Raw genomic sequence first — 19,303 nt, 5'->3', positions numbered from 1 at the left:
GAACAGAATCCTTCTAACAAGGCAGGACTAATATCAACAAATGAGAACAACGTTAGCTACAACTTTCTCAGTACTTATTATGTGCCATATAAGCCTCAGAATGGACCCATTGGGTCGATATTTTCATCCCTCTTTTACAAATGAGGAAACAAGGTAGGGCTTGGAATTCATCTCTGTTCTCTCTGGCTATAAGCCATACCATCCCATAGGCTGTATTTTATAGTTTAAAAGATTACCCTAGTCATCCCCCAAACCCCTTCAATGGAAGGACTGACTGGCAAAATGTGTAAGGAAAAGAACATTCCAACAACATGGAAAGATTTTTAAATTAGATTGGATCAGAGGTTCTTAATTTGGGCTGCGTGTTAGAATACTCTGGGGAGTTTCCAAAATATACCCTAACCCCATCACAAACCAAGCAAATTAGAATCTCCTCAATTAGAGCCCTGAAGAGATTTTTTTAAAAGCCCTTTAGGTGATTCTGGTGTATGGCCAGGGTAGAGAACACGGCATCTGTAGAGATGTGTGTATGAGAATAGCCCTGGACTTTGTGTGAGCCATTCTCCTATCACCTTATAGAGTCACAGTGTTCACATGTGCTGGGTACTCCGCAGATATGTGTAGCTAGATCCACTGAAATCTGGGAAAAGCTTTGAAATCTGGGAAGTTAAGATGATTGAAAAGTTCAAGTACTATACAGATATGTTGTATAAATATAAATCCTTAGTCACAAGTAAAAGGTACTTAAATAAAATTGTGCCTTAATTGTGCTGGTTGGTAAAGTCATAATTCTCTGCCAACCCTTTTATTATGCTGCTCTTTATACAAATATATATTTATTTTAGTTATGACATCGTGAATACCATCCACAATCCAAAGTGTTATATGGATGGAGAAAAGCCATTGATGTGGCACAGTGCCTGGTAGTTGCAGTTGCTCTCTCCCCTCCTCTCCCCTCCTTTTTCCTCCTCTTCCCTCCCTCCCCCTCCTTTCCCTTCACTTCCTTTCTCTTCCTTGTCCTCCGATTCTTTCTTTTCCCTTTTTGTCTCTTCCCTACTCAGCAGAGAAATTTGAGAGATACTAACAGAGATGAAAGTGCTAATTTTATAGATTAAAAAAAATGAGTACGTATTTTTTTGTGCCCTCCCCCTTCAATCAATATAATTATAAATTAAATAAGAAAGAGTTGATGATTATAGAGTTTGGTCCCCTGATTTCTCAACAGAAACAACAACAAAAGCAGAGGTTTAATATACCATTTTGTTTAAATTCTTCATCTTTCCAAAAAGCACGTGAAGCTGCACAGAGCATAATATTTCAGAAATTTAATAACCTACAAAAATAAAACTAAAGATCTTGCAAAAGAGGATGTAGCAGTATGATAACCATAGCAACTTAGCAAAATTTTGTGAATTTGAAAGAAAGTTACTGTGGGTTTCCTGATCGGGGAAGAAACGGTTTAATAGTTGTAGTTAGCAGAAAGGAGGAAGTGTATAGCGATTACTCAGGGGATGATAAGAAACTTCCGCTGTGAGACCTGACAGGGGACATTGTGTGTCAGACCAGCAGCATCCTTGACGACAGCTTCATAACAAATACCAAGTCGTTTCAGTATTGCTGTTGCTGATAGTTGAAAACATAATGTCAAAGCCCAACTTAGTGAGATGATCTTCTCAGGAGCTGTTGGATTTGAGCTGATCTTTATAACATATCCATTTTTTCCCTTCATTTGGTTTTATCACTTCCCCCCTTGTTTTCTTTTAGAGATTTAAGTCACAGTATAGATGAATGAATTCTGTTTTTAACCTCATACTTGACTTTGTTTTCCCCAAGGTACCGTAGTTCCCCAAAAATAAGACCTAGCCAGACCATCAGCTCTAATGCGTTTTTTGGAGCAAAAATTAATATAAGACCCGGTATTATATTATATTATATTATGTTATATTATATTATATTATATTATACCCGATCTTATAGTAAAATAAGATTGGGTCTTATGTTAATTTTTGCTCCAAAAGACGCATTAGAGCTGATGGTCCAGCTAGGTCTTATTTTTGGGGAAACACGGTAACTGTTTATGAATAGAGACATTTAGAACTTATTTTTAGTTGCTTGGGATCCTTTCAAGGCCTGAAATGTGCCCTGTCTCGTTTTGGTTTTCATTTTCCTTAGAGACATTGGTTGATGGAGGGAGGTTGACAGACTGTAGTGATGCTGGAAGGAGACAAGAGCAGGACTTGTGTGTAGATGTTATTATCTATGGGTAGGGAACACCTTTCCTCCTATGACTACGCAGCTGCAAAAATAATGGTGGGAATACAAGTAGTACAGTGACAGGTATAAGTATGGATAGAAGAGCAAGAGGTGTTCTGCTTCTTCCAGTGAAAAAAGCTAGGAGAGACATACCTTCCCAAAGACTCTGAATTCCACATTTGGCAAGTTGTTTTTTAAGCTTAGAGTCTTCTGCTGGTGTTGTCTGGTCCTCAGAAGTAATGGTGAGCTGAATTTGAACTGAATGGGAAGGTGATTTTTGCTATGCAAAATCTGTTTGTGTAAACTTGAATTTCAGTTGTCTTTTTCACTTTCTTTTTGGCAGCAAACATTAATGCTTGAGGACACGCTGCCACTCATTTCTGGGAAGCACCAAATATTTGGTTTTTATCTGTATTCAGACAGAATCAGTTTCAAGTTGTTTCTGTAGATACTAAGCACAAATATTTAGATAAAACAAGTTTATAAATTATGTAATTTACTCCATCATCTGTGGAATTATGAATTTTCTTATAATAGACGGAAAAATGTATTGAGCACTTACTTTGTAAAAGGCATTATAATAAGTAATAAGTGCAGAGTCGGGGCTACATTATACATAATAGACATGGGGATAGCCCACTGTAAACTTCCAGTCTAGTTGAGAAGTGAAAATATTAAACTAAATTAGTTGAATTATTTTAAAGTAGAATGTGTTTAAGAGACAAAATTATTCATTGTAGTGAAAATTGAACATGCATATGTTTGGGACACCGTGGAAAAGAGACTGTAAGAAGTTAGAAATAGGTTCAGAATAGGTAAGATTTTTTTTTTATTAGTTTTAGGTGTACAAAACAATGTAATAGTTAGACATTTATCATTTATATCCCTCACACAGTGATAACCCCCTTCTCTCCATCCACTACCCTTCTGACATCACACACAGCCATTACATTTCCACTGTCTCTATTCCTAATGCTGTACTCCACTTCTTGTAAATATATATGTATACAAAATTGTATACATATATTGTATACATATACATGTATACAAAATTGTATACATATACATATATATGTATATGTATACAATTTTATATGTATATAAAATTGTAGTTGACGTTCATTATTGTTCAGCTTCAGCTTCAGGTGTACAGTGCAGTGATCAGGCATCTACATCATCCCTGAGGTGGTCTCCCTAATGAGACAAGTGTTCATCGGATAGAATAGGTAGATTTTTAAACCAAATATTGAAAGAGACAGTCATCATGGGTTAGTAGAGATGACTGGATCAGGAAGGAGGAAGATTAAGGTCATACTGTGAAAGTTGTCTTGTGTTTTCTGGAAACTTCTTGAGATGGAAAACTCATCTGATAATAATTTTCATTACAATATTAAAATATAATTAATAAGTTACTTTTAAAATATGATTGAGGCTCTGGTGAATGCAAGCGTTTGAAACACAACATTGCAGCATGCCAAAATAATAATTATTAATCTTTAATTATTTTTGACATGTGTTTTAATAGTATATGAAGTATATGTATAAAATTTTGTGTATGACCCCAGTAAGTTCCTTGATGTTCAGATAATACACTTTTTATAATCTGTGTAAACTTGAATTTCAGTTCTTTCATCTATCCTTTATCATCCTCAGTAGTGTGAGTGCTCTTCATGTTTTATTTAAAGCATTATACTTTAGTTTTATATGTCAAGATTTTTATTTAGAAAGGTATTTTCTTTGCTTCTATTTAAAAACTAAAATTCTAAAAAACAATATATTAAGATTCTTGATCTTTTAAATTTAAAAATTTAAGAAGTTTTAAGTTTATTTTGGATTGTTTTTGCAACATTATTGTATTTAACCTCTTGATATTCTTGTTTTAAGTTTTTATTTTTTTTGTCTCTTTTTAAAGGGGTCTTTCAATCTATACTAAAAACATCTGAAAAATAGGTCTTCTCTTACTCATATACACAAAATAGCTCTTACTTTTATAGTCATATTTCCTTTAGACATACTTCATTGGGACAACTAATTAGTCATGATGAAAAAGATTATGCTATGTTTTTTCCTCTTTTTAATTCATCCTCTCTCAATAATCCATTGTCATCCATCCATCTACTTATTCTTTTATTTGTTCTTCAAGTATGTGTTAAGTATCTACAATATTCAAGAGAATGAGCTGGTGTGTGGTTGGGTGAAAAGGTGCTACAAAAATGCCTACATCATGAGACTTGTGACTCTGGGAGACAAAGTAGAAAATGTTAATTTCCATAAGGGTTAAGTATCATGATTTAAGAACGTGTAGATAACAAAGAAAATTTCCAGTTCGTAAGAAGGTGGGGGTGAGTTCTTCAGAAATACTTTCTCAATTAAGCTGACCTACTCAATCCTTGTTTTTTTTACTCCTTAGCATTTAATGAAACAAATATGATTGAAGACATCTGTTCTCAGTTCAAAATGCCTAGAATATGCTTAGATTTTCAAGACATTTTACATTGTTAGCATTTTTATTTTTGTAGTTAAAATACAGACGTCATTAAATACTCATTAAAATGACAAAAACTATGAAGAGCTATCTGCTCTCAAAAACGCATGTTCTTTTCTTTTCTTCCTGAACAAACTTTAGTTGTAATGCTTCCACATTTTCTGAGAAATGATTATTGTGATCTTTGCTCATTTTTCTTTAGTTTAATATTATAATACATTATTTTCAGAGGCAAAATCACCAAAGGCTTGGAGGATTTAAAACATGTTATTCCAACAGGAGAGACATACATCCATGAAGGACTAAAGCTAGTAAGTTCTTTTACATTTATGAATATGGGAGTGAATGTTTTCTGTAATGAAATAAATTATAACTCTCTAGTAAAACTCAAAGACTGAATAACATGTTGATCTTAGAAATTTTTTTTAATGCTTTTAGTTGTTCTAAAGATGAGACTGATAGAAAATATTATTTATGGTGGCAATAAGAAAAGTTTAAATGGCATTTTTGCCTTTTAAGGAATGTTCCTTTTCTCTGTGGTTGTATTCAGACTAATCAACCAAAGTTAAAAATCTATGTCATTCACACTCAATAGTAACTACTCTATAATGTAAATATATGCATATTTCGAATACATAATTAACATAAATCGTGTGTTTTAAAAGTCAGTCCATAATATTTTGATTTTGTCAGACTTACAAATTTAGCTTAATGGAACATGCTGGTTTAAAAGTTAAGATTAAATTGTGAGTTAAATAATTATTCTTCATTTTCAGGCAAATGAACAAATTCAGAAAGCAGGAGGTTTGAAAACCTCCAGTATCATAATTGCTCTGACAGATGGTAAGTTGGACGGTTTGGTGCCATCATATGCAGAGAAAGAGGTGAGTATTGAACTGAAACTGTTATTTACACCACAGTGTACTTTGCTGTGTGTCTCTGCATGTATAGCCTGGTATTTGAATAATTCACCTCTCTCTCTCTCTCTCTCTCTCTCTCTCTCTCTCTCTCTCTCTCTCTCTCTCTCTCTCTCTCTCTCTGTCTGTCTCTAGGCAAAGCAATCCAGGTCATTTGGAGCTAGAGTTTATTGTGTTGGTGTCCTTGACTTTGAACAAGCTCAGGTGAGTACAGAAGATCTGCAAACTTGAATCTGAGTCACGTAATTGTCTTGAGGGTAGTTTATCAAATTCTTTTCTCATCTGATGACTTATCATGACACTAATCAATTGTTAAAGATTTTCCATAAAAATGGCCACATATCTTGTATTTCTTGATTACCAATAGAAAAATGGATGGACAGGTTTTGTTAGGTTTTATTACCGAAAACAAAACTCTAAATCTCTTGAACATTTATTTGATTTGGAGGAACTCATGTAGGACAAACATTTGCCCTGAAATAACATGGGTTCTCATGTTCTTTAATGGAACTGATAAGATGATTATTACCGTCTTATTGAGAAGTTTGAGTGTGATGTAAAACGGACCCTTAGGGGTGTAGAGATTTGGGAATTTCTCTTATGAGATATTTTTAATAATTTTCCTTACAAAAAACAATTTTTTTCATGAAGTTTTAAGGGTTTATCTGTTAATTTTTTTCCCCACTCACAAAGCGGTTTGACATTTAAATTTTGGGTTGAACTAAGACTCCTGTATGTCACGCCATTTACAGCTAATAGAGTGCAAAAAGCACTGTGTTGAAATTGAAACTTGAGGCCAGTGTAAATGGGCAGTGGCTAATCTCAGTTCATTTCCTTGTGATACATTTAGAGTAACATCAGTACCACCACCTTCAATTCCTGACAAGCTACACTAGTGAATTAATACTGTAGTGTAATTTTTTTCAGAAAAATATAACTGAAACATAATGAAGTTTATAAAGTGTTGTATGTCTCAACCAACCCTTAATTAAATTTTCTTCCTTTTCCTAAAGCTCGAAAGAATTGCTGATTCCAAGGAACAAGTTTTCCCTGTCAAAGGTGGATTTCAAGCTCTTAAAGGAATAATTAATTCTGTGAGTATTTCTCTGGGAGTAGGGAAGCCTCATAATTTTAGATATATTTTAAACTGTAAGAAGTAATCTTGATATCCAGTGCAGGTGGTCATTATCTTGAAGAAAGAGATTAAGAAGGAGTTTGTTTGGTATTATGAACACAGTGTAATTCACAAGATCTGGATTTTGTTTGTAAGTGAGACTTGGTATTAATTCTTGCAAATTGGGCTCTGTGAGGCTGGGTTTGTGATTTCAAGTTTAAGATTTTCATAAACAGTGTTAGACACTTCTACTCTTTCAGCATAGAATTCCTCACCGTCTTGATATCTTGAGAGTTTTATAGGCTTTATAGGAGAAATGTATAATAAAAATTTGGATTGGAATGTGTGATTACTCCCTCTTCCCAGTATGGTATTTCCTAGCTATCAGTCAGGCAACTTGTACCAGTGGCTGAGTATTTGACTGCTGTTGTTGTTCTTTCCATTTTAATGATTAATAGTTTCACTGGAGCTCATAATATTTCTGTTTCGAATTCAGTTGAGCTGTCTCTGTTGATCATTAGAATCTGGGCTATCCTGAAGAGGGTATGGGGAAGTGGAGTGATGAAATGCAAAGCAAAACTCCCGGGCTTTCACAGCTGAGGTTTATGTTTCATTTTATTGCCTTTTGCTAGAAGCACTAGGAACAGTTGCTATTAAGTATTTATGATATTTTGGTAAACATCCTAAAATGGAAGTGAATAATATATATTCTCTAAGCCCAAGCTTTTCCTTTAATCTTTAGGTATTTATTGAAGGGGGAAAAAAAATCTCGGTTTCCTCTGACATTTGGTTTTGGCATTTAAAATTTCTCTTTAAAGATCACGGTTTTTGGAAACACGATGTGAGATTTATTGAATTTGGTTTTGGTATCATGTAGGCTATTTTTCTTTTCTAATTAATAGAGCTTTTCGGAGAAAACACAATTTGGTCCTGTCACATTATCAGTACTTCTAGTGGACAGGCCAAATGTAAATGCAGAATAAAACAGAGATTTAAATATTTAATGAGTTTACATATATTACTGTGTTTAGTTTTTAGGAAAAAATGCAATATAAAAATAGTAAATATTTTTATAGCTAGATTCAAGATAAATACTCTACAAATGTGATTAGTTTTCAAATATAGGAAAATGGATGGACAGTGCAAAAGGGAGGCTAATTTGACCCTATAAATAAATAAATCAGTGGATTATATTTTAAATAGAACTTCATTGTGCTTGGGAATCTATAATTATTTTTATAATTATATTGGGAAGGAGAAAAGTCTTCTGGGTTATTACCTTTGGAATTTTATTTTCTATATATAAAAGGTTTAATTCAATATTCTCCAGATAACTAATGGCCTTTCAAAAACACTTTTTATGGGTTATGATTACAGATTTCTCCTTCAAGAAATTAGTAGTTGACTTCCAGAGGAGATAAAGCTGTTGTTGTTGGTTTCTTATATTTATTTGTTAAATTTCATTTTTTTAAAAATTGTATTAGGGAAACTTTAGAATGGAATTTATCACTACAGTCTTTCTTGCCTGAAGTTTCTGATGGACTTTAGCTTGAGAAAGTTATGTTGGAAGATTTAGCATGATATTAGATAGATTTGTTATTTTAGCTATAAATTGCTAAGCAAGCCTCTTGAGTTTCATCTGGCGGGGGCTGATGAGTGTAGCTCTCCTATCAATATAGTTAAACTTCAGCTCTTTTGTCACAAAAGGAGGAGTAAGTTATCACCAGGGAAGCCAGCCTCTGGGAAAATCCTGGCAGTAACATGGCCAAGTTACCAGGTAGACAGACGGAGCCTTTACAACCAAAGTTGATCTCACTAGTGGCTGAGATTTTTATCAACATGATGATGGTCTGGGTTTTTGCTCACTTTGTAGAAATTTAAAGCACTTCATGCACTTTATCTTTCCTCAAGGCAGAAGTTGCTGCACTCAATATAGAAAAGCTATAATTCTGCCTCAAATTTGAATTGCATTTTATATTTACAAAGTACCATCTTGTGTTTAAAAATTATGTTTGGTATTTAAAACAAATATAGTGTATCTATTTCAGGGTAAGGGCAGAGGAAGATAATATCCTTCTATTTTTTACGATTTACCAAACTAACGGATAAAATTGTACTTGGAAAGTATTTACACAAAGCTAAGCAAATGAAAGAAATTAGAAAAATTAAATCTTTCAGATATTTGGTACCATGAAGTAACAATATTTGCTAAATTGATAGATAATTATTTTTCCTGCTAGAAGTTAATTAAGTATATCAGCCCTTATTAATTAAAAGTACATTAATTTATTTCAAGTTACTCTATAATTAAGAAAAAATGATAACGTGGTTTTCTTGATTTCTTTGCCCTCCCTCCCCTGTCCACCAAAATCCAGTACTCTAAATGATCTGGTCCCCTTACTGTATAAGATACCACATTTTGTAAAGACATAGTATTATTGAACAGAAAGAGTTCATCCACCCAGCTCTAGCAGAGCCAAACACTAAACACCAATGATTGTAGTGGAGAAATATTGGCTATTTTATTATGAATGACACCACCCAGTAGAATGGGAAGCTAATGCTCAGAAGTCTGAATTACCTGGTGGTGTGCAGGATGCAGATTCTATAGGGCAAAATCACAAGACACCGTGGGTTAGGGGGCTTGGAGTTGTGTTGGGAGCTGACTGGTTGGAGGTGAGGTAAGGGTAATGAATAATTTCTTCGGGCCTTGAGGACAGTTCTGAGGTCTATCTGGTTTCATGGGAAAGTAGCCATGGGGTCCGTCCACTTTATGGCTCAGGAACTGGGGCTAATTTAGACAGTATCTTTAGATGTTATCTTTAGCCCTACAGAGGTTCAGACAGACTGTGTGACCATTAGTCAGGTCTGGGCTACCGTCTTCCGCTGCCTCGGTGGTGGCTGATGAACCGGAGAAAGGCTAGGTCTTAGAGGGGTATATATAGAGAGACATGAATTCTAGAGCTAGGATTTAAAGCTAAATTTAATCAAAGTCATAAGGACCCTCAGTTTCAATTGTTTGTCTGGAATCAACTTCGTAATCAGCAAGGATAGGTGTTTACATTTTGGAGCCTGTCTTTGTTGCAGCTAAAAAAAAAAAGAAACACTGTAGTAGTTCTGTCTTTCATGACTTCAAAAGCAAGGGACTGAAAAGGTCATTTGTTATGAATATTTTGCATTTTAACAACTTAATACCTTTTGTAAAATTTATTTGATTTAGAAAATCATTTTAATACTCTATTTCAATTTGGAGACATTATATCATTTCAAAATTTTTAGATTTCTATCCATATCTGTCTAATAGACAGATTTCTATTCTACGTAACATTTTTTTTTTTTTGGAATATTGGTTTAATCTCCAATCTTAATTAGTATATATGAAAGTTTAAAATTTATTGTTATCTCAAATAGGTACTGGTGAAAAACTTTCCTTCTTTTTCATCCTTCTTTTACCATTATCTAATTTATTCTTCTATTTACTCATTTATTGAGCTCTTACTATGCTTCGGGCTTGACTTAGCCTTGGAAGAGGGGACATACACTTAAATAAGACAAATTCTCTGCTCTAAAGGGGCTTGAAAATAATGATACTTTGAGATTTGGAATATGATGGTGTCCTGCAAGAATTATAAAGTGTGGGGATTTGAAAGAGGGAAATTTCCATGAGTCAGCCCCATGTGATACAAAGCAATCCTATAATTCAATTCATGTTAAATTGCCAATTTGGTTCAAGAAAAGTTGACAGAAGGATGGGATACGTTTGATTATCTGAAGTTATGACAGGTTTTTTGTGGTGGGATTTGAACCGCACGACCACAATTGGAGTATATTTAATTAGAAACAAGGAACACAGAACTTTAGGAACAGTCTTGGCTGCATCGCTGAGGCACAGGAGGGAGTGTGGCTTGGCTTGGATCATGGAGGGATATGTGGTATAAACGTTGACAGGCAGGCTGGATCCAGATCATGGAGACCCTCAAATGTTTGGATGGGGTATTGGCACTTATTTCATAAAGAATCAGGGGGCATGGAATATTATTAATTCAGAACATGAGATGTTCTGAATGTTTAGGAAGAATACTCTAATGGTAATATATAGGATAATTTGGAATATGGAAGGGTATGCTATAAATCTCTTGCAATAGCCTTTGAGAGACATAAGGAAACCTAAGTAGCGGAGACAATATGAGACTGGGAACAGGAAGACCTGAGTGTGAGTTCCAACAATGCCACTGCCTAGCCGTGTGACCTTGTGTACATCCTAAGATGTAATCTCTCTGAGTCTGAAACTTTTCATTAGTCAAATGGGAATAATGACTTTCATTTCATTGGATAGTTTTGTGAATTAAATGAGATAATGATTAAGCATGATCTAACTCAGAAGAGCTGGGCTTTGAAACATTGGGTAGGAAGTTAGGATTATGTAGGATGAGGTTATTAATCCTTCTGTAGGGCAGTTCACTGAGAGAGATGGCTAGCATTCTAAATGACCAATGACTTAGGTCTAAAAGGGCATAGATTGATATGTGAGAGGATCAAATCTAGCAAGTGGGCCATAACAAAGATTTCTAGATGGTGTCGTTACCCAAAGTTAAGTATTTGTCTGTGCCCTAGTGCCAAATCCTCAGGCCATGGGACTACATCCCAGTCAACTGGGAAAGGGGATTCAGTATTTCCAAGACAAAAGCTAGTAGAATTTCAGGACCCTGCATTCAGAAAAGAGCCACAATTCTCCTGAGGGAACCTATGGTCCTAATTCGTGATTTAGAGTAGCAACCTAGTTGTTAAGGGGGAAACAGCATCCCCAATGGATCATATTTCCTCAGGGGTTATTTCAGGCACTGGGATTCTTTTGTAATAAAAGTAGGTCTTTTGTAATAAAAGTAGGTCAAGGACCTTGAGGGAAATGACTAATAAACTCTCTGCCCTGGTCAGAACCTTGTCAGGGACAGGGTGGGGCTCACCCTCTAGTATAAAAATGTTTTGCTGAGCCAAGCTCTGAAGTCTCTGGCAAATACTAGCTGGCAGCTATTAGTTGTTGTTATTATTGTGATGACAGGGAAACTGGAAATAAAAGGTAAATTTGGGAAGCTCTGAAAAGTTAATAGAACCTGAGAGCTCCCTGGATTTATGATGAAAAGGATAGAGAGGGAGTCAAATGTAACTTGGGCCTTCTCCCTGTGACTCACAGAATAACTAGAAGCATTGAGAGTGGAAGCTGTTTTGTACAGAGAGGCATGGAGTAGTAGAGGACTGGTAGAAGGGCAGAGAGAGAGAAGTTGAATTGGGCCTAGGAAGAAATCCTGGTGGGGGGTTGTCCCTTAGGGAAGTGGAGGTCCAGTGAAATGTTCAGGTCAGAAAACTTCACAATTTCAGTCATTGTTCCTCCTCTTGTTCTTTCTCCCCTCCCATGGCCCACAAACACAACAAGGATTTTTGGTTTTTTGGAAAGATGAGTGCAGGACTTTTATTTGCAAATGGAATTTTATTCAAACTAGTATAGGTAAGACTGACATATGAGTACCATGTGGTTTCTGGTTCCATGTTTCATTATGCAGTGCTGTATTAGAAAACACTACAAATTTTAAAAAGCCAGGATTGGTAAACAATATGGAAAGAATAAAAATCAAAATGCTCTGTGGAAACCTCTCTCCCTTGTTTTATTTTTTTCTAAAAACAAGACCATGGGATGTTTTCTCTTTGCAATTATTTCCACAATTTTATTTTGATAGAGTACCTCAGAAAGTATTAAGCAGAAGAGATGAATCAGTTGTGAAACTGAGTTTTATAAATAACCCTGATCCAAAAGAATTAAGAACACTGCATCCCAGGTGATGGCAGCTAATGCCAGAGTTCCTAAGTACTTAATGGAGAGGTACAGGAGCATAAATAGGAAGGGAATGATCACTCATTCGTGTAGGCCCTTTACGTAACACTGTAATAGATTCTGTAATACATTTAAAATATTTTTGACATATATTCTAATAAGGCACTCCCTTCTAAATTCCAATGAACTAAAAAATAAAAATGGAAAATTTGCCTTACTCTTTTCTTTTGCTGAAATTTTATAATGTTATCTTGATGTCCATTGTCTAGTGCTGTATTTGCATTTGTACTATAATTTTACTTAATACTAACATTATTATTTTTCTTTATTTGGTTGGGATTGTAATTTAAGGAAATCAAATCCATTTTGAATAAATAATTATAGCTTTTTGATATTTTGTGAGAAAACAAAACTGGTGACATTGGGTTACATAGCCAAAATTAGTGCCAAATGTTTATTTCTTAACATTAATCTGTTGGGCTACAAAAGGAGATGACTTATAGAGCCTCACCTGTTCTGGCAAGTAAATTCAATTGAGTAGAAGGACATTGAAAAGGAAGATAAAATGGTTAAGATTTATGACTAAATGTGCCATCAATGTAAATTTCAATGGATAAATGCATGATTTCTCAGTTAGGTCTTATTTTTTTCACCCAATATTGTAATTCCTAATTTATTCAGAAGCATTTATTGAATACCTGGTATGTTCAAGATACTTTTCTGGGTATTGGGTGACAAAAATGGATGTGGTAACCCTGAGTTTCTGAGCTCAAATTTTAGGCATGTACGTTTGCTGGTAAAATTAAAGAAGAACTGATAAAGCTTTTTTTTTTCTCCCCCTCTATTCTTGTTGCGTAGGAAAATATTTTATTTGACACTGGAGTTTGGAAAATAAAATGGACCAGATATAGACTTAGAATGCTTGCCATATATGTTTCACGTTTCAGTTAATAAAACACAAGAGTGGGCAAATAGGACTATGTAATATGAAATAATATATGCATAAGAGTGAAAAACATGTTGGAACTCAATTTATGTAGATTGTGAAACACAGTGCATTTATGATTACTCTGTTCCATAATTTCCATGCACTTTTTGTGGAAAGTCTATTCATCCTTTAAGAAAGCACTAAATGATTGTTCTGAGTTTTTGCTAACCAAAAGAAAATAAAAAATAAAAAATGGAGAGGCAGATAAATTTTTGTTTCAAATTACAATTTAGTTTTGGCACTTTTCTTTGTTTTAGTGAGAAAGGAAGACCTAATGTGGTTTGTTATAAAAATTACAGTTGTGAGATGTAGAGGAACTTAAATGTCATTTGGGTTTTTTGTTTCACAATTTATGATATGGGCACATTTTCACCAACAGTATAATCAGAACTACACATCTGTTACGTTTGGAGCTGGGAAGAGTAAAAGGCAATGATTATAATTTACGTTCTTCCCTAGATGTTTCAGAGTAAAAGTTTGTTTAGAAATTTGTCACTTGTGCTTATATTACTCGCTTATACTTGCAAAAGAAAAGAGAATCCTTATTTAGAAATGGGTCAGGGCAGAACATGCTGAATTGAGCAACTGGTGTTTTGAAGTTCCAAGCATTTTTAAAAAACAAACTCAACTAAAACATGTGATTGATTACAAATGACAATTGTTTTTTATTGAAGTATTACCTCTTAGAGGAAAATATGCTTGGTAGGCTGTTTGGTAGCTAGAGAGAAAATAAAAATTATGTCTCTGTATATTGAAAGGTGAAAGGCAAACAAGAAAAGATTGTGAGAAACATCTTTCCAGCTGTTTTAGCTGCTTATTTTATGCACGTGTGGCTAATTACTAAAGCTTCATTTTGTTGAGAACTTTAGAATTAATGTTGTGCAGTGATTTTTCCTTAAGAGATTTAAACTTGGAATCCTTCATATTTGAGAGGAGCTCCTGTAGTGCTTAAAGCTGCTCAATGAGTCAGAAAAAAAAATGCTTGCGTTTTAGACCTTATTATCCTTACTGATATTTTCTGACATGCTATATGTCATGGAAATTAGCAGTTTATATCTGTTAAGAACACACCTAGGGTGCTTGTAAATTATCTGTAATGTTCTGTTGTAGGTTATATTAAACACCCAAAGTCGGTGTTAGAAAATTATTGCTATGATGAATATTTTGAATTTTTAATACAATGTTGAAAACGTTGGAGATGTTAGGGTATCATTGAATTTAAATATAAGGAAATAATCTATTTTGAGGGGAAAATCCTTATTATTAGAATTGACCTTAAAAAATGAGATCAGAAAGGAAATCATTCAAAAGGAGTTAATATCCTTTTTCTCTTATTACATGTCCTATCTAAATTAGCCCCTTTCTTCAAATAAGATATAAAGCTTAAATTTATGGGTTTTCATTTTATTGTTTCTTTTGCTTTAAAAAATTTTTCCTGCATCTGGCTCAGTCGGTATAAAGATCCAATTATAATCCTACAGACAAACAAGATAAGAAATCGCTTTGTAACCAGTGGGGTTCTTGGAAGACTTGTATCTCTGACTGAGCTATGGTCCCCTCCTCCTGAACAACCCCACCCCACTCCCAAAACCTTGCCAACTCTGGCTCCAGAATGCATGTCTGCCACTTGTTACCTAGTATGCAAATTTGGCCCACAGTGAAATCCTGCAATGTGACCACATGACACCAGATGTAGACTCAATCCAAATTAATTTGAAACACGCCTGGTGTCTAGAGTGAAACATCATTCTGATACTTCATTCAAGTTGGGCATCAGAGAAGGGACAACACAGTGGGATCTACTTTTATCTCCTGCCAAACATCTGTAATCTCAGGGCGGGTCAGAAGGCAGTATGGTTAGAGCTGACTCCCAAGGCTGCATCTGGTCTTAACTGCTAACCAGAAACTAACTCAGAGGGAGGCATTAACAACCTTACCTTATTCTACACCAACATTACCAAATAGAGAAATTCCATGAAATTGGTGTTTACAGTGTTTACTATTCTGATTATCTGAAGTGTACAAATAATGTATCAAAATTGTATACAACCAATTAGAAGCAACAGAAAATAAGTAATTAAAATTTGTTAAGGTGAATGACATTGTTCCACCTGAAATGACATTGTTCCACCAAACAACTTGGAAGATGGGAACTATCTGGATTTTAACTTTCTTACATTCATATATGGTAGGCTTTTTTTATAATTAGTTTCAGGTATACAAAATAATGTACTAGTTAGACATTTACACCCCTCACAAAGTGATAACCCCTCTCCCCCAGTCTATTACCCCTCTGACATTGTATATAACTGTTAAAATTTCGTTGACTCTTTAATCACACATTGTGAAGGCGACATTCAAGATCAATACATTTTAAATAGGACACAAAGTTTTGACGAGAGGATAGTGACTGTCATTATAGAGACTATATTTAAAAACATCTTTACGTATTTTATTCACAGTTTGGGACAACATGTTGGAATGTAGAATTTTTACACAAAGTACCAGAATTTGAATTCCAGTTACCAGAGGGAACGGGGGAAGGTAGTGGTAGAAGATGGTAAACGGGGTCAACTATGTGATGATGGAAGGAGAACTGACTCTGGGTGGTGAACACACAATGTGAGATATAGATGATGTATCACAGAATACATCACTTGAAATCATGTAATTTTACTAACCGTTGTCACCTTAATAGATTTTAATTTATAAAAAAAGAATTCCATGTACTTTAACATCTTTTCTATCATAGATTTTCACTGGATTATAAATACAAATTTTGCAGATGGTCTCGTATATACCAACCGCTACTCTGTCTAGACTCTTGGAAGTTCACGCCTTTATCTCCTATCCAACCTGTGCCCTGTGGGTGCAACTATAGGTTAAAAAAGGTTTAAAGACCCTGTGTTTCACAAATGTAGGAGGGAAAGAAACTAAGAAAAAGAAGAATAGAGAACAGGCCTCCTTCGGGAATACGTGTAGGCAGGCCTCATTTTCCAATGTTGGCATTCCATTTTAGAAAACATGTTTCCTCATGCTGCTTGCATAGCTTGCTTTACTAATGGTTATGCTGCCTGAATTTCCATGGCTAAAAACATCCTTTTGAGTTTTCCTAGGTATAATTCTATCTAGGCTCTTGGAAGGATCACATTCACATTCACATATTAGTATGAATGAATTCATGAAATGCAAATGGCTACATTGAAATGGACTATTTTAGGAGGTAGGGTAAACCTGGGTAGTGATTGTGTTTAGTAAAGGAGTACCCCTGTGAGACAGGGGTGTGGGGAGCAACAAAGACTAATTTATTCTCTGTTAAAAATTTGCTAAGGTCAGTTTCACATCCAGAAAAAAACCCAGAGTAAAACCAAACAAAATAAAAAACCCCAAACTTCTGCCTCCTAGTTCTAAATGTCTTTTCTGTCCCCAGGACTCAGGGAAATTCTACAGTTTTTGAACTATGAGACATAAATGCCACTTTAATGAAATTCATTACTTTTATGGAAAAAAAAATGTGTTCTAAGATCTAATACCAAATTAGTTTTTCTAAACACAGTTTGACATTAGTTGTCCACGTGCTTGCTGTGTCCCCAAATAAGAGTTTGGACCTCTGGTAGCCTGTGGTTCTATTATGGCCTCTCTTGTCTTTTAGGTTCTGGGTGATGCTGAGAAGTAAAACGTATAAATGTTTCATTTGTATAAAATAGCTTTGAGATAGAAAGCAGTAATAAAGTAATACAATAGAGAAAAAATAAATAAAAAGAGAGAGGGCCCTATGCATTTGTGTATCCCACATACTACTAATTCATAGGATGATCTAAAATTTTAATTTATTCAAAGTTGTGGTATTGGGAATTTTAAAACAAACCTCTAAAATCCCCAGCAAATAAAAGTCCAAGGTTAGTGACATACTTTCGAAGAGAAGAAATAAGCTAGATTGTAGATTGTTTTTGATAGCATAAAGGGAGTCCAGGCAAAACAGGCAGATACATTTCAATAGTTAGTTAGATATTAGGATTTATAATGGTTAGACCATCAAAAGTATGGAGGCTAGGAGAGTGCAATGGTTATAAGAATGGGCTTTGGACTCAATCAAACCTGAAGAGATCTGGCTCTACTATTTAAAATTTAGTTGTTCTAGGACAACTTTTAAAAATCTCTGTAAGCCCCTGTTGCCTTATCTATAAAACGGGTATAAAAACTATGTATTTATAAGACTTGGGAGAATTAACTGAAGAAATTCAGATAAAGTGCTTAGCACAGTCCCTGGAACATAATAAGTGCCCAACAAATGGTAATTATTATTACCTTCGTTGGAAATTCATTTGAATTTGTGACTACTGATATTTGTACTAAATTTAGAAAGTTTGACTTTTATCATCCATATTAATATTTGAGGATTTAAAAATAAGGATTAGGAATAATGTACATATTATTTGCATTTTAAATATTCCTTAATACTAATGTCACTTTTTAAAATGTTTTTATTGGGGAATATTGGGGAACAGTGTGTTTCTCCAGGGCCCATCAGCTCCAAGTCGTTGTCCTTCCATCTAGTTGTGGAGGGCACAGCTCAGCTCCAAGTTCAGTTGCCATTTTCAATCTTAGTTGCAGGGGTGCAGCCCACCACCCTATGTGGGAATTGAACTGGCAACCTTGTTGTTAAGAGCTCACGCTCCAACCAACCGAGCCATCTCACTGCCCCTAATATCACTTTTTGTGTGAACTGATAATTTTGTGTGAACAGATATTTCAATAGTATACTTTTTTCATGGTGAGCATCAAGTTCTTTGACAATTTATATACCGGGGGTGCCAAAAAATATATGTACAAGTGGACACTTTGGTCAATGTTGCTCAACCTGTAGTTCGCCATAATCAGAAGTGTCTGGATGCTGATGGTAACCACTTTGAGCACCTCTTGTAATTGCAGAAGTCAAACGTGACTTGTATTCATCTTTTATTATCAGTATATATTGAGTACCGTGTTTCCCCCAAAATAAGACGGGGTCTTATGTTAAGGTTTGCTCCAAAAGACGCATTAGGGCTCATGTTCAGCTAATGTCATTCTGAAAGATCATGCTATGGCTTATTTTCTGGTCAGGTCTTATTTTCGGGGAAACACGATATTACAATTTTAATACAGTTTTCCTTTCTTGAAATGTGTATACATTTTTTTGGCACCCTCGTATATATGTATTCCAAAATCTCCAATGATGCTCTTTTGCATCTAGAGTGTACATGACTTAAAGTGCCCTAGTTTCATTAATAGCATTTGACTTGTCTTTAAATTTAGTCTATGGTTCTATTAGCTCTCTCTGAAGTCAACTAAAGCTGACCTTTAGTGGAAATTATTTAGTGGAAACTATTGAGATCTAATGAAGACAGATGGCAACACATATTTGAAGAAACATCCTTACAAGATCTTCTGTTGTACTAATGATGGAAGTACAGAGTATGAAAGATAATGTATCAGTTATCATAGATGGGGCACCTGATCCAATGTTCCAACAATCAATAACAGTATTTAATTTGGTAAAAATTAACGAAAGTGTTTAAAATATTTGTCCCTCTCTGTCAGTTGTCATTTAGTGATGACAATTTTAATATAATAGACTCATTTTGATATCTTCAACATTTGAACTTGTGCAATTATTTGATGAGAATGGATTATGAACTATTTTGTATTTATAGAACTGATTGTTTAAAAATTTAATTAT

General features: G+C 34.6%; 1 protein-coding gene across 1 annotated transcript in view; it reads left to right on the top strand.

Annotated features, from left to right (window-relative positions):
* Positions 1-19,303, top strand: part of ANTXR2 (ANTXR cell adhesion molecule 2) — a 141,148-nt gene that overhangs the window by 14,374 nt on the left and 107,471 nt on the right. The window contains exons 4-7 of the mRNA XM_081047791.1: positions 4,968-5,049; positions 5,515-5,622; positions 5,791-5,859; positions 6,669-6,749. Coding sequence (XP_080903917.1) covers positions 4,968-5,049; positions 5,515-5,622; positions 5,791-5,859; positions 6,669-6,749 — 340 coding nt within the window. The remainder of the gene's footprint in view (positions 1-4,967; positions 5,050-5,514; positions 5,623-5,790; positions 5,860-6,668; positions 6,750-19,303) is intronic.

The sequence above is a fragment of the Rhinolophus hipposideros genome (genome assembly GCF_964194185.1).
Source record: "Rhinolophus hipposideros genome assembly, chromosome: 1".
NCBI lineage: Eukaryota > Metazoa > Chordata > Mammalia > Chiroptera > Rhinolophidae > Rhinolophus > Rhinolophus hipposideros.
Note: the sequence above shows the minus strand (reverse complement) of the source record. Positions and strands in the feature narration are given on the sequence as shown.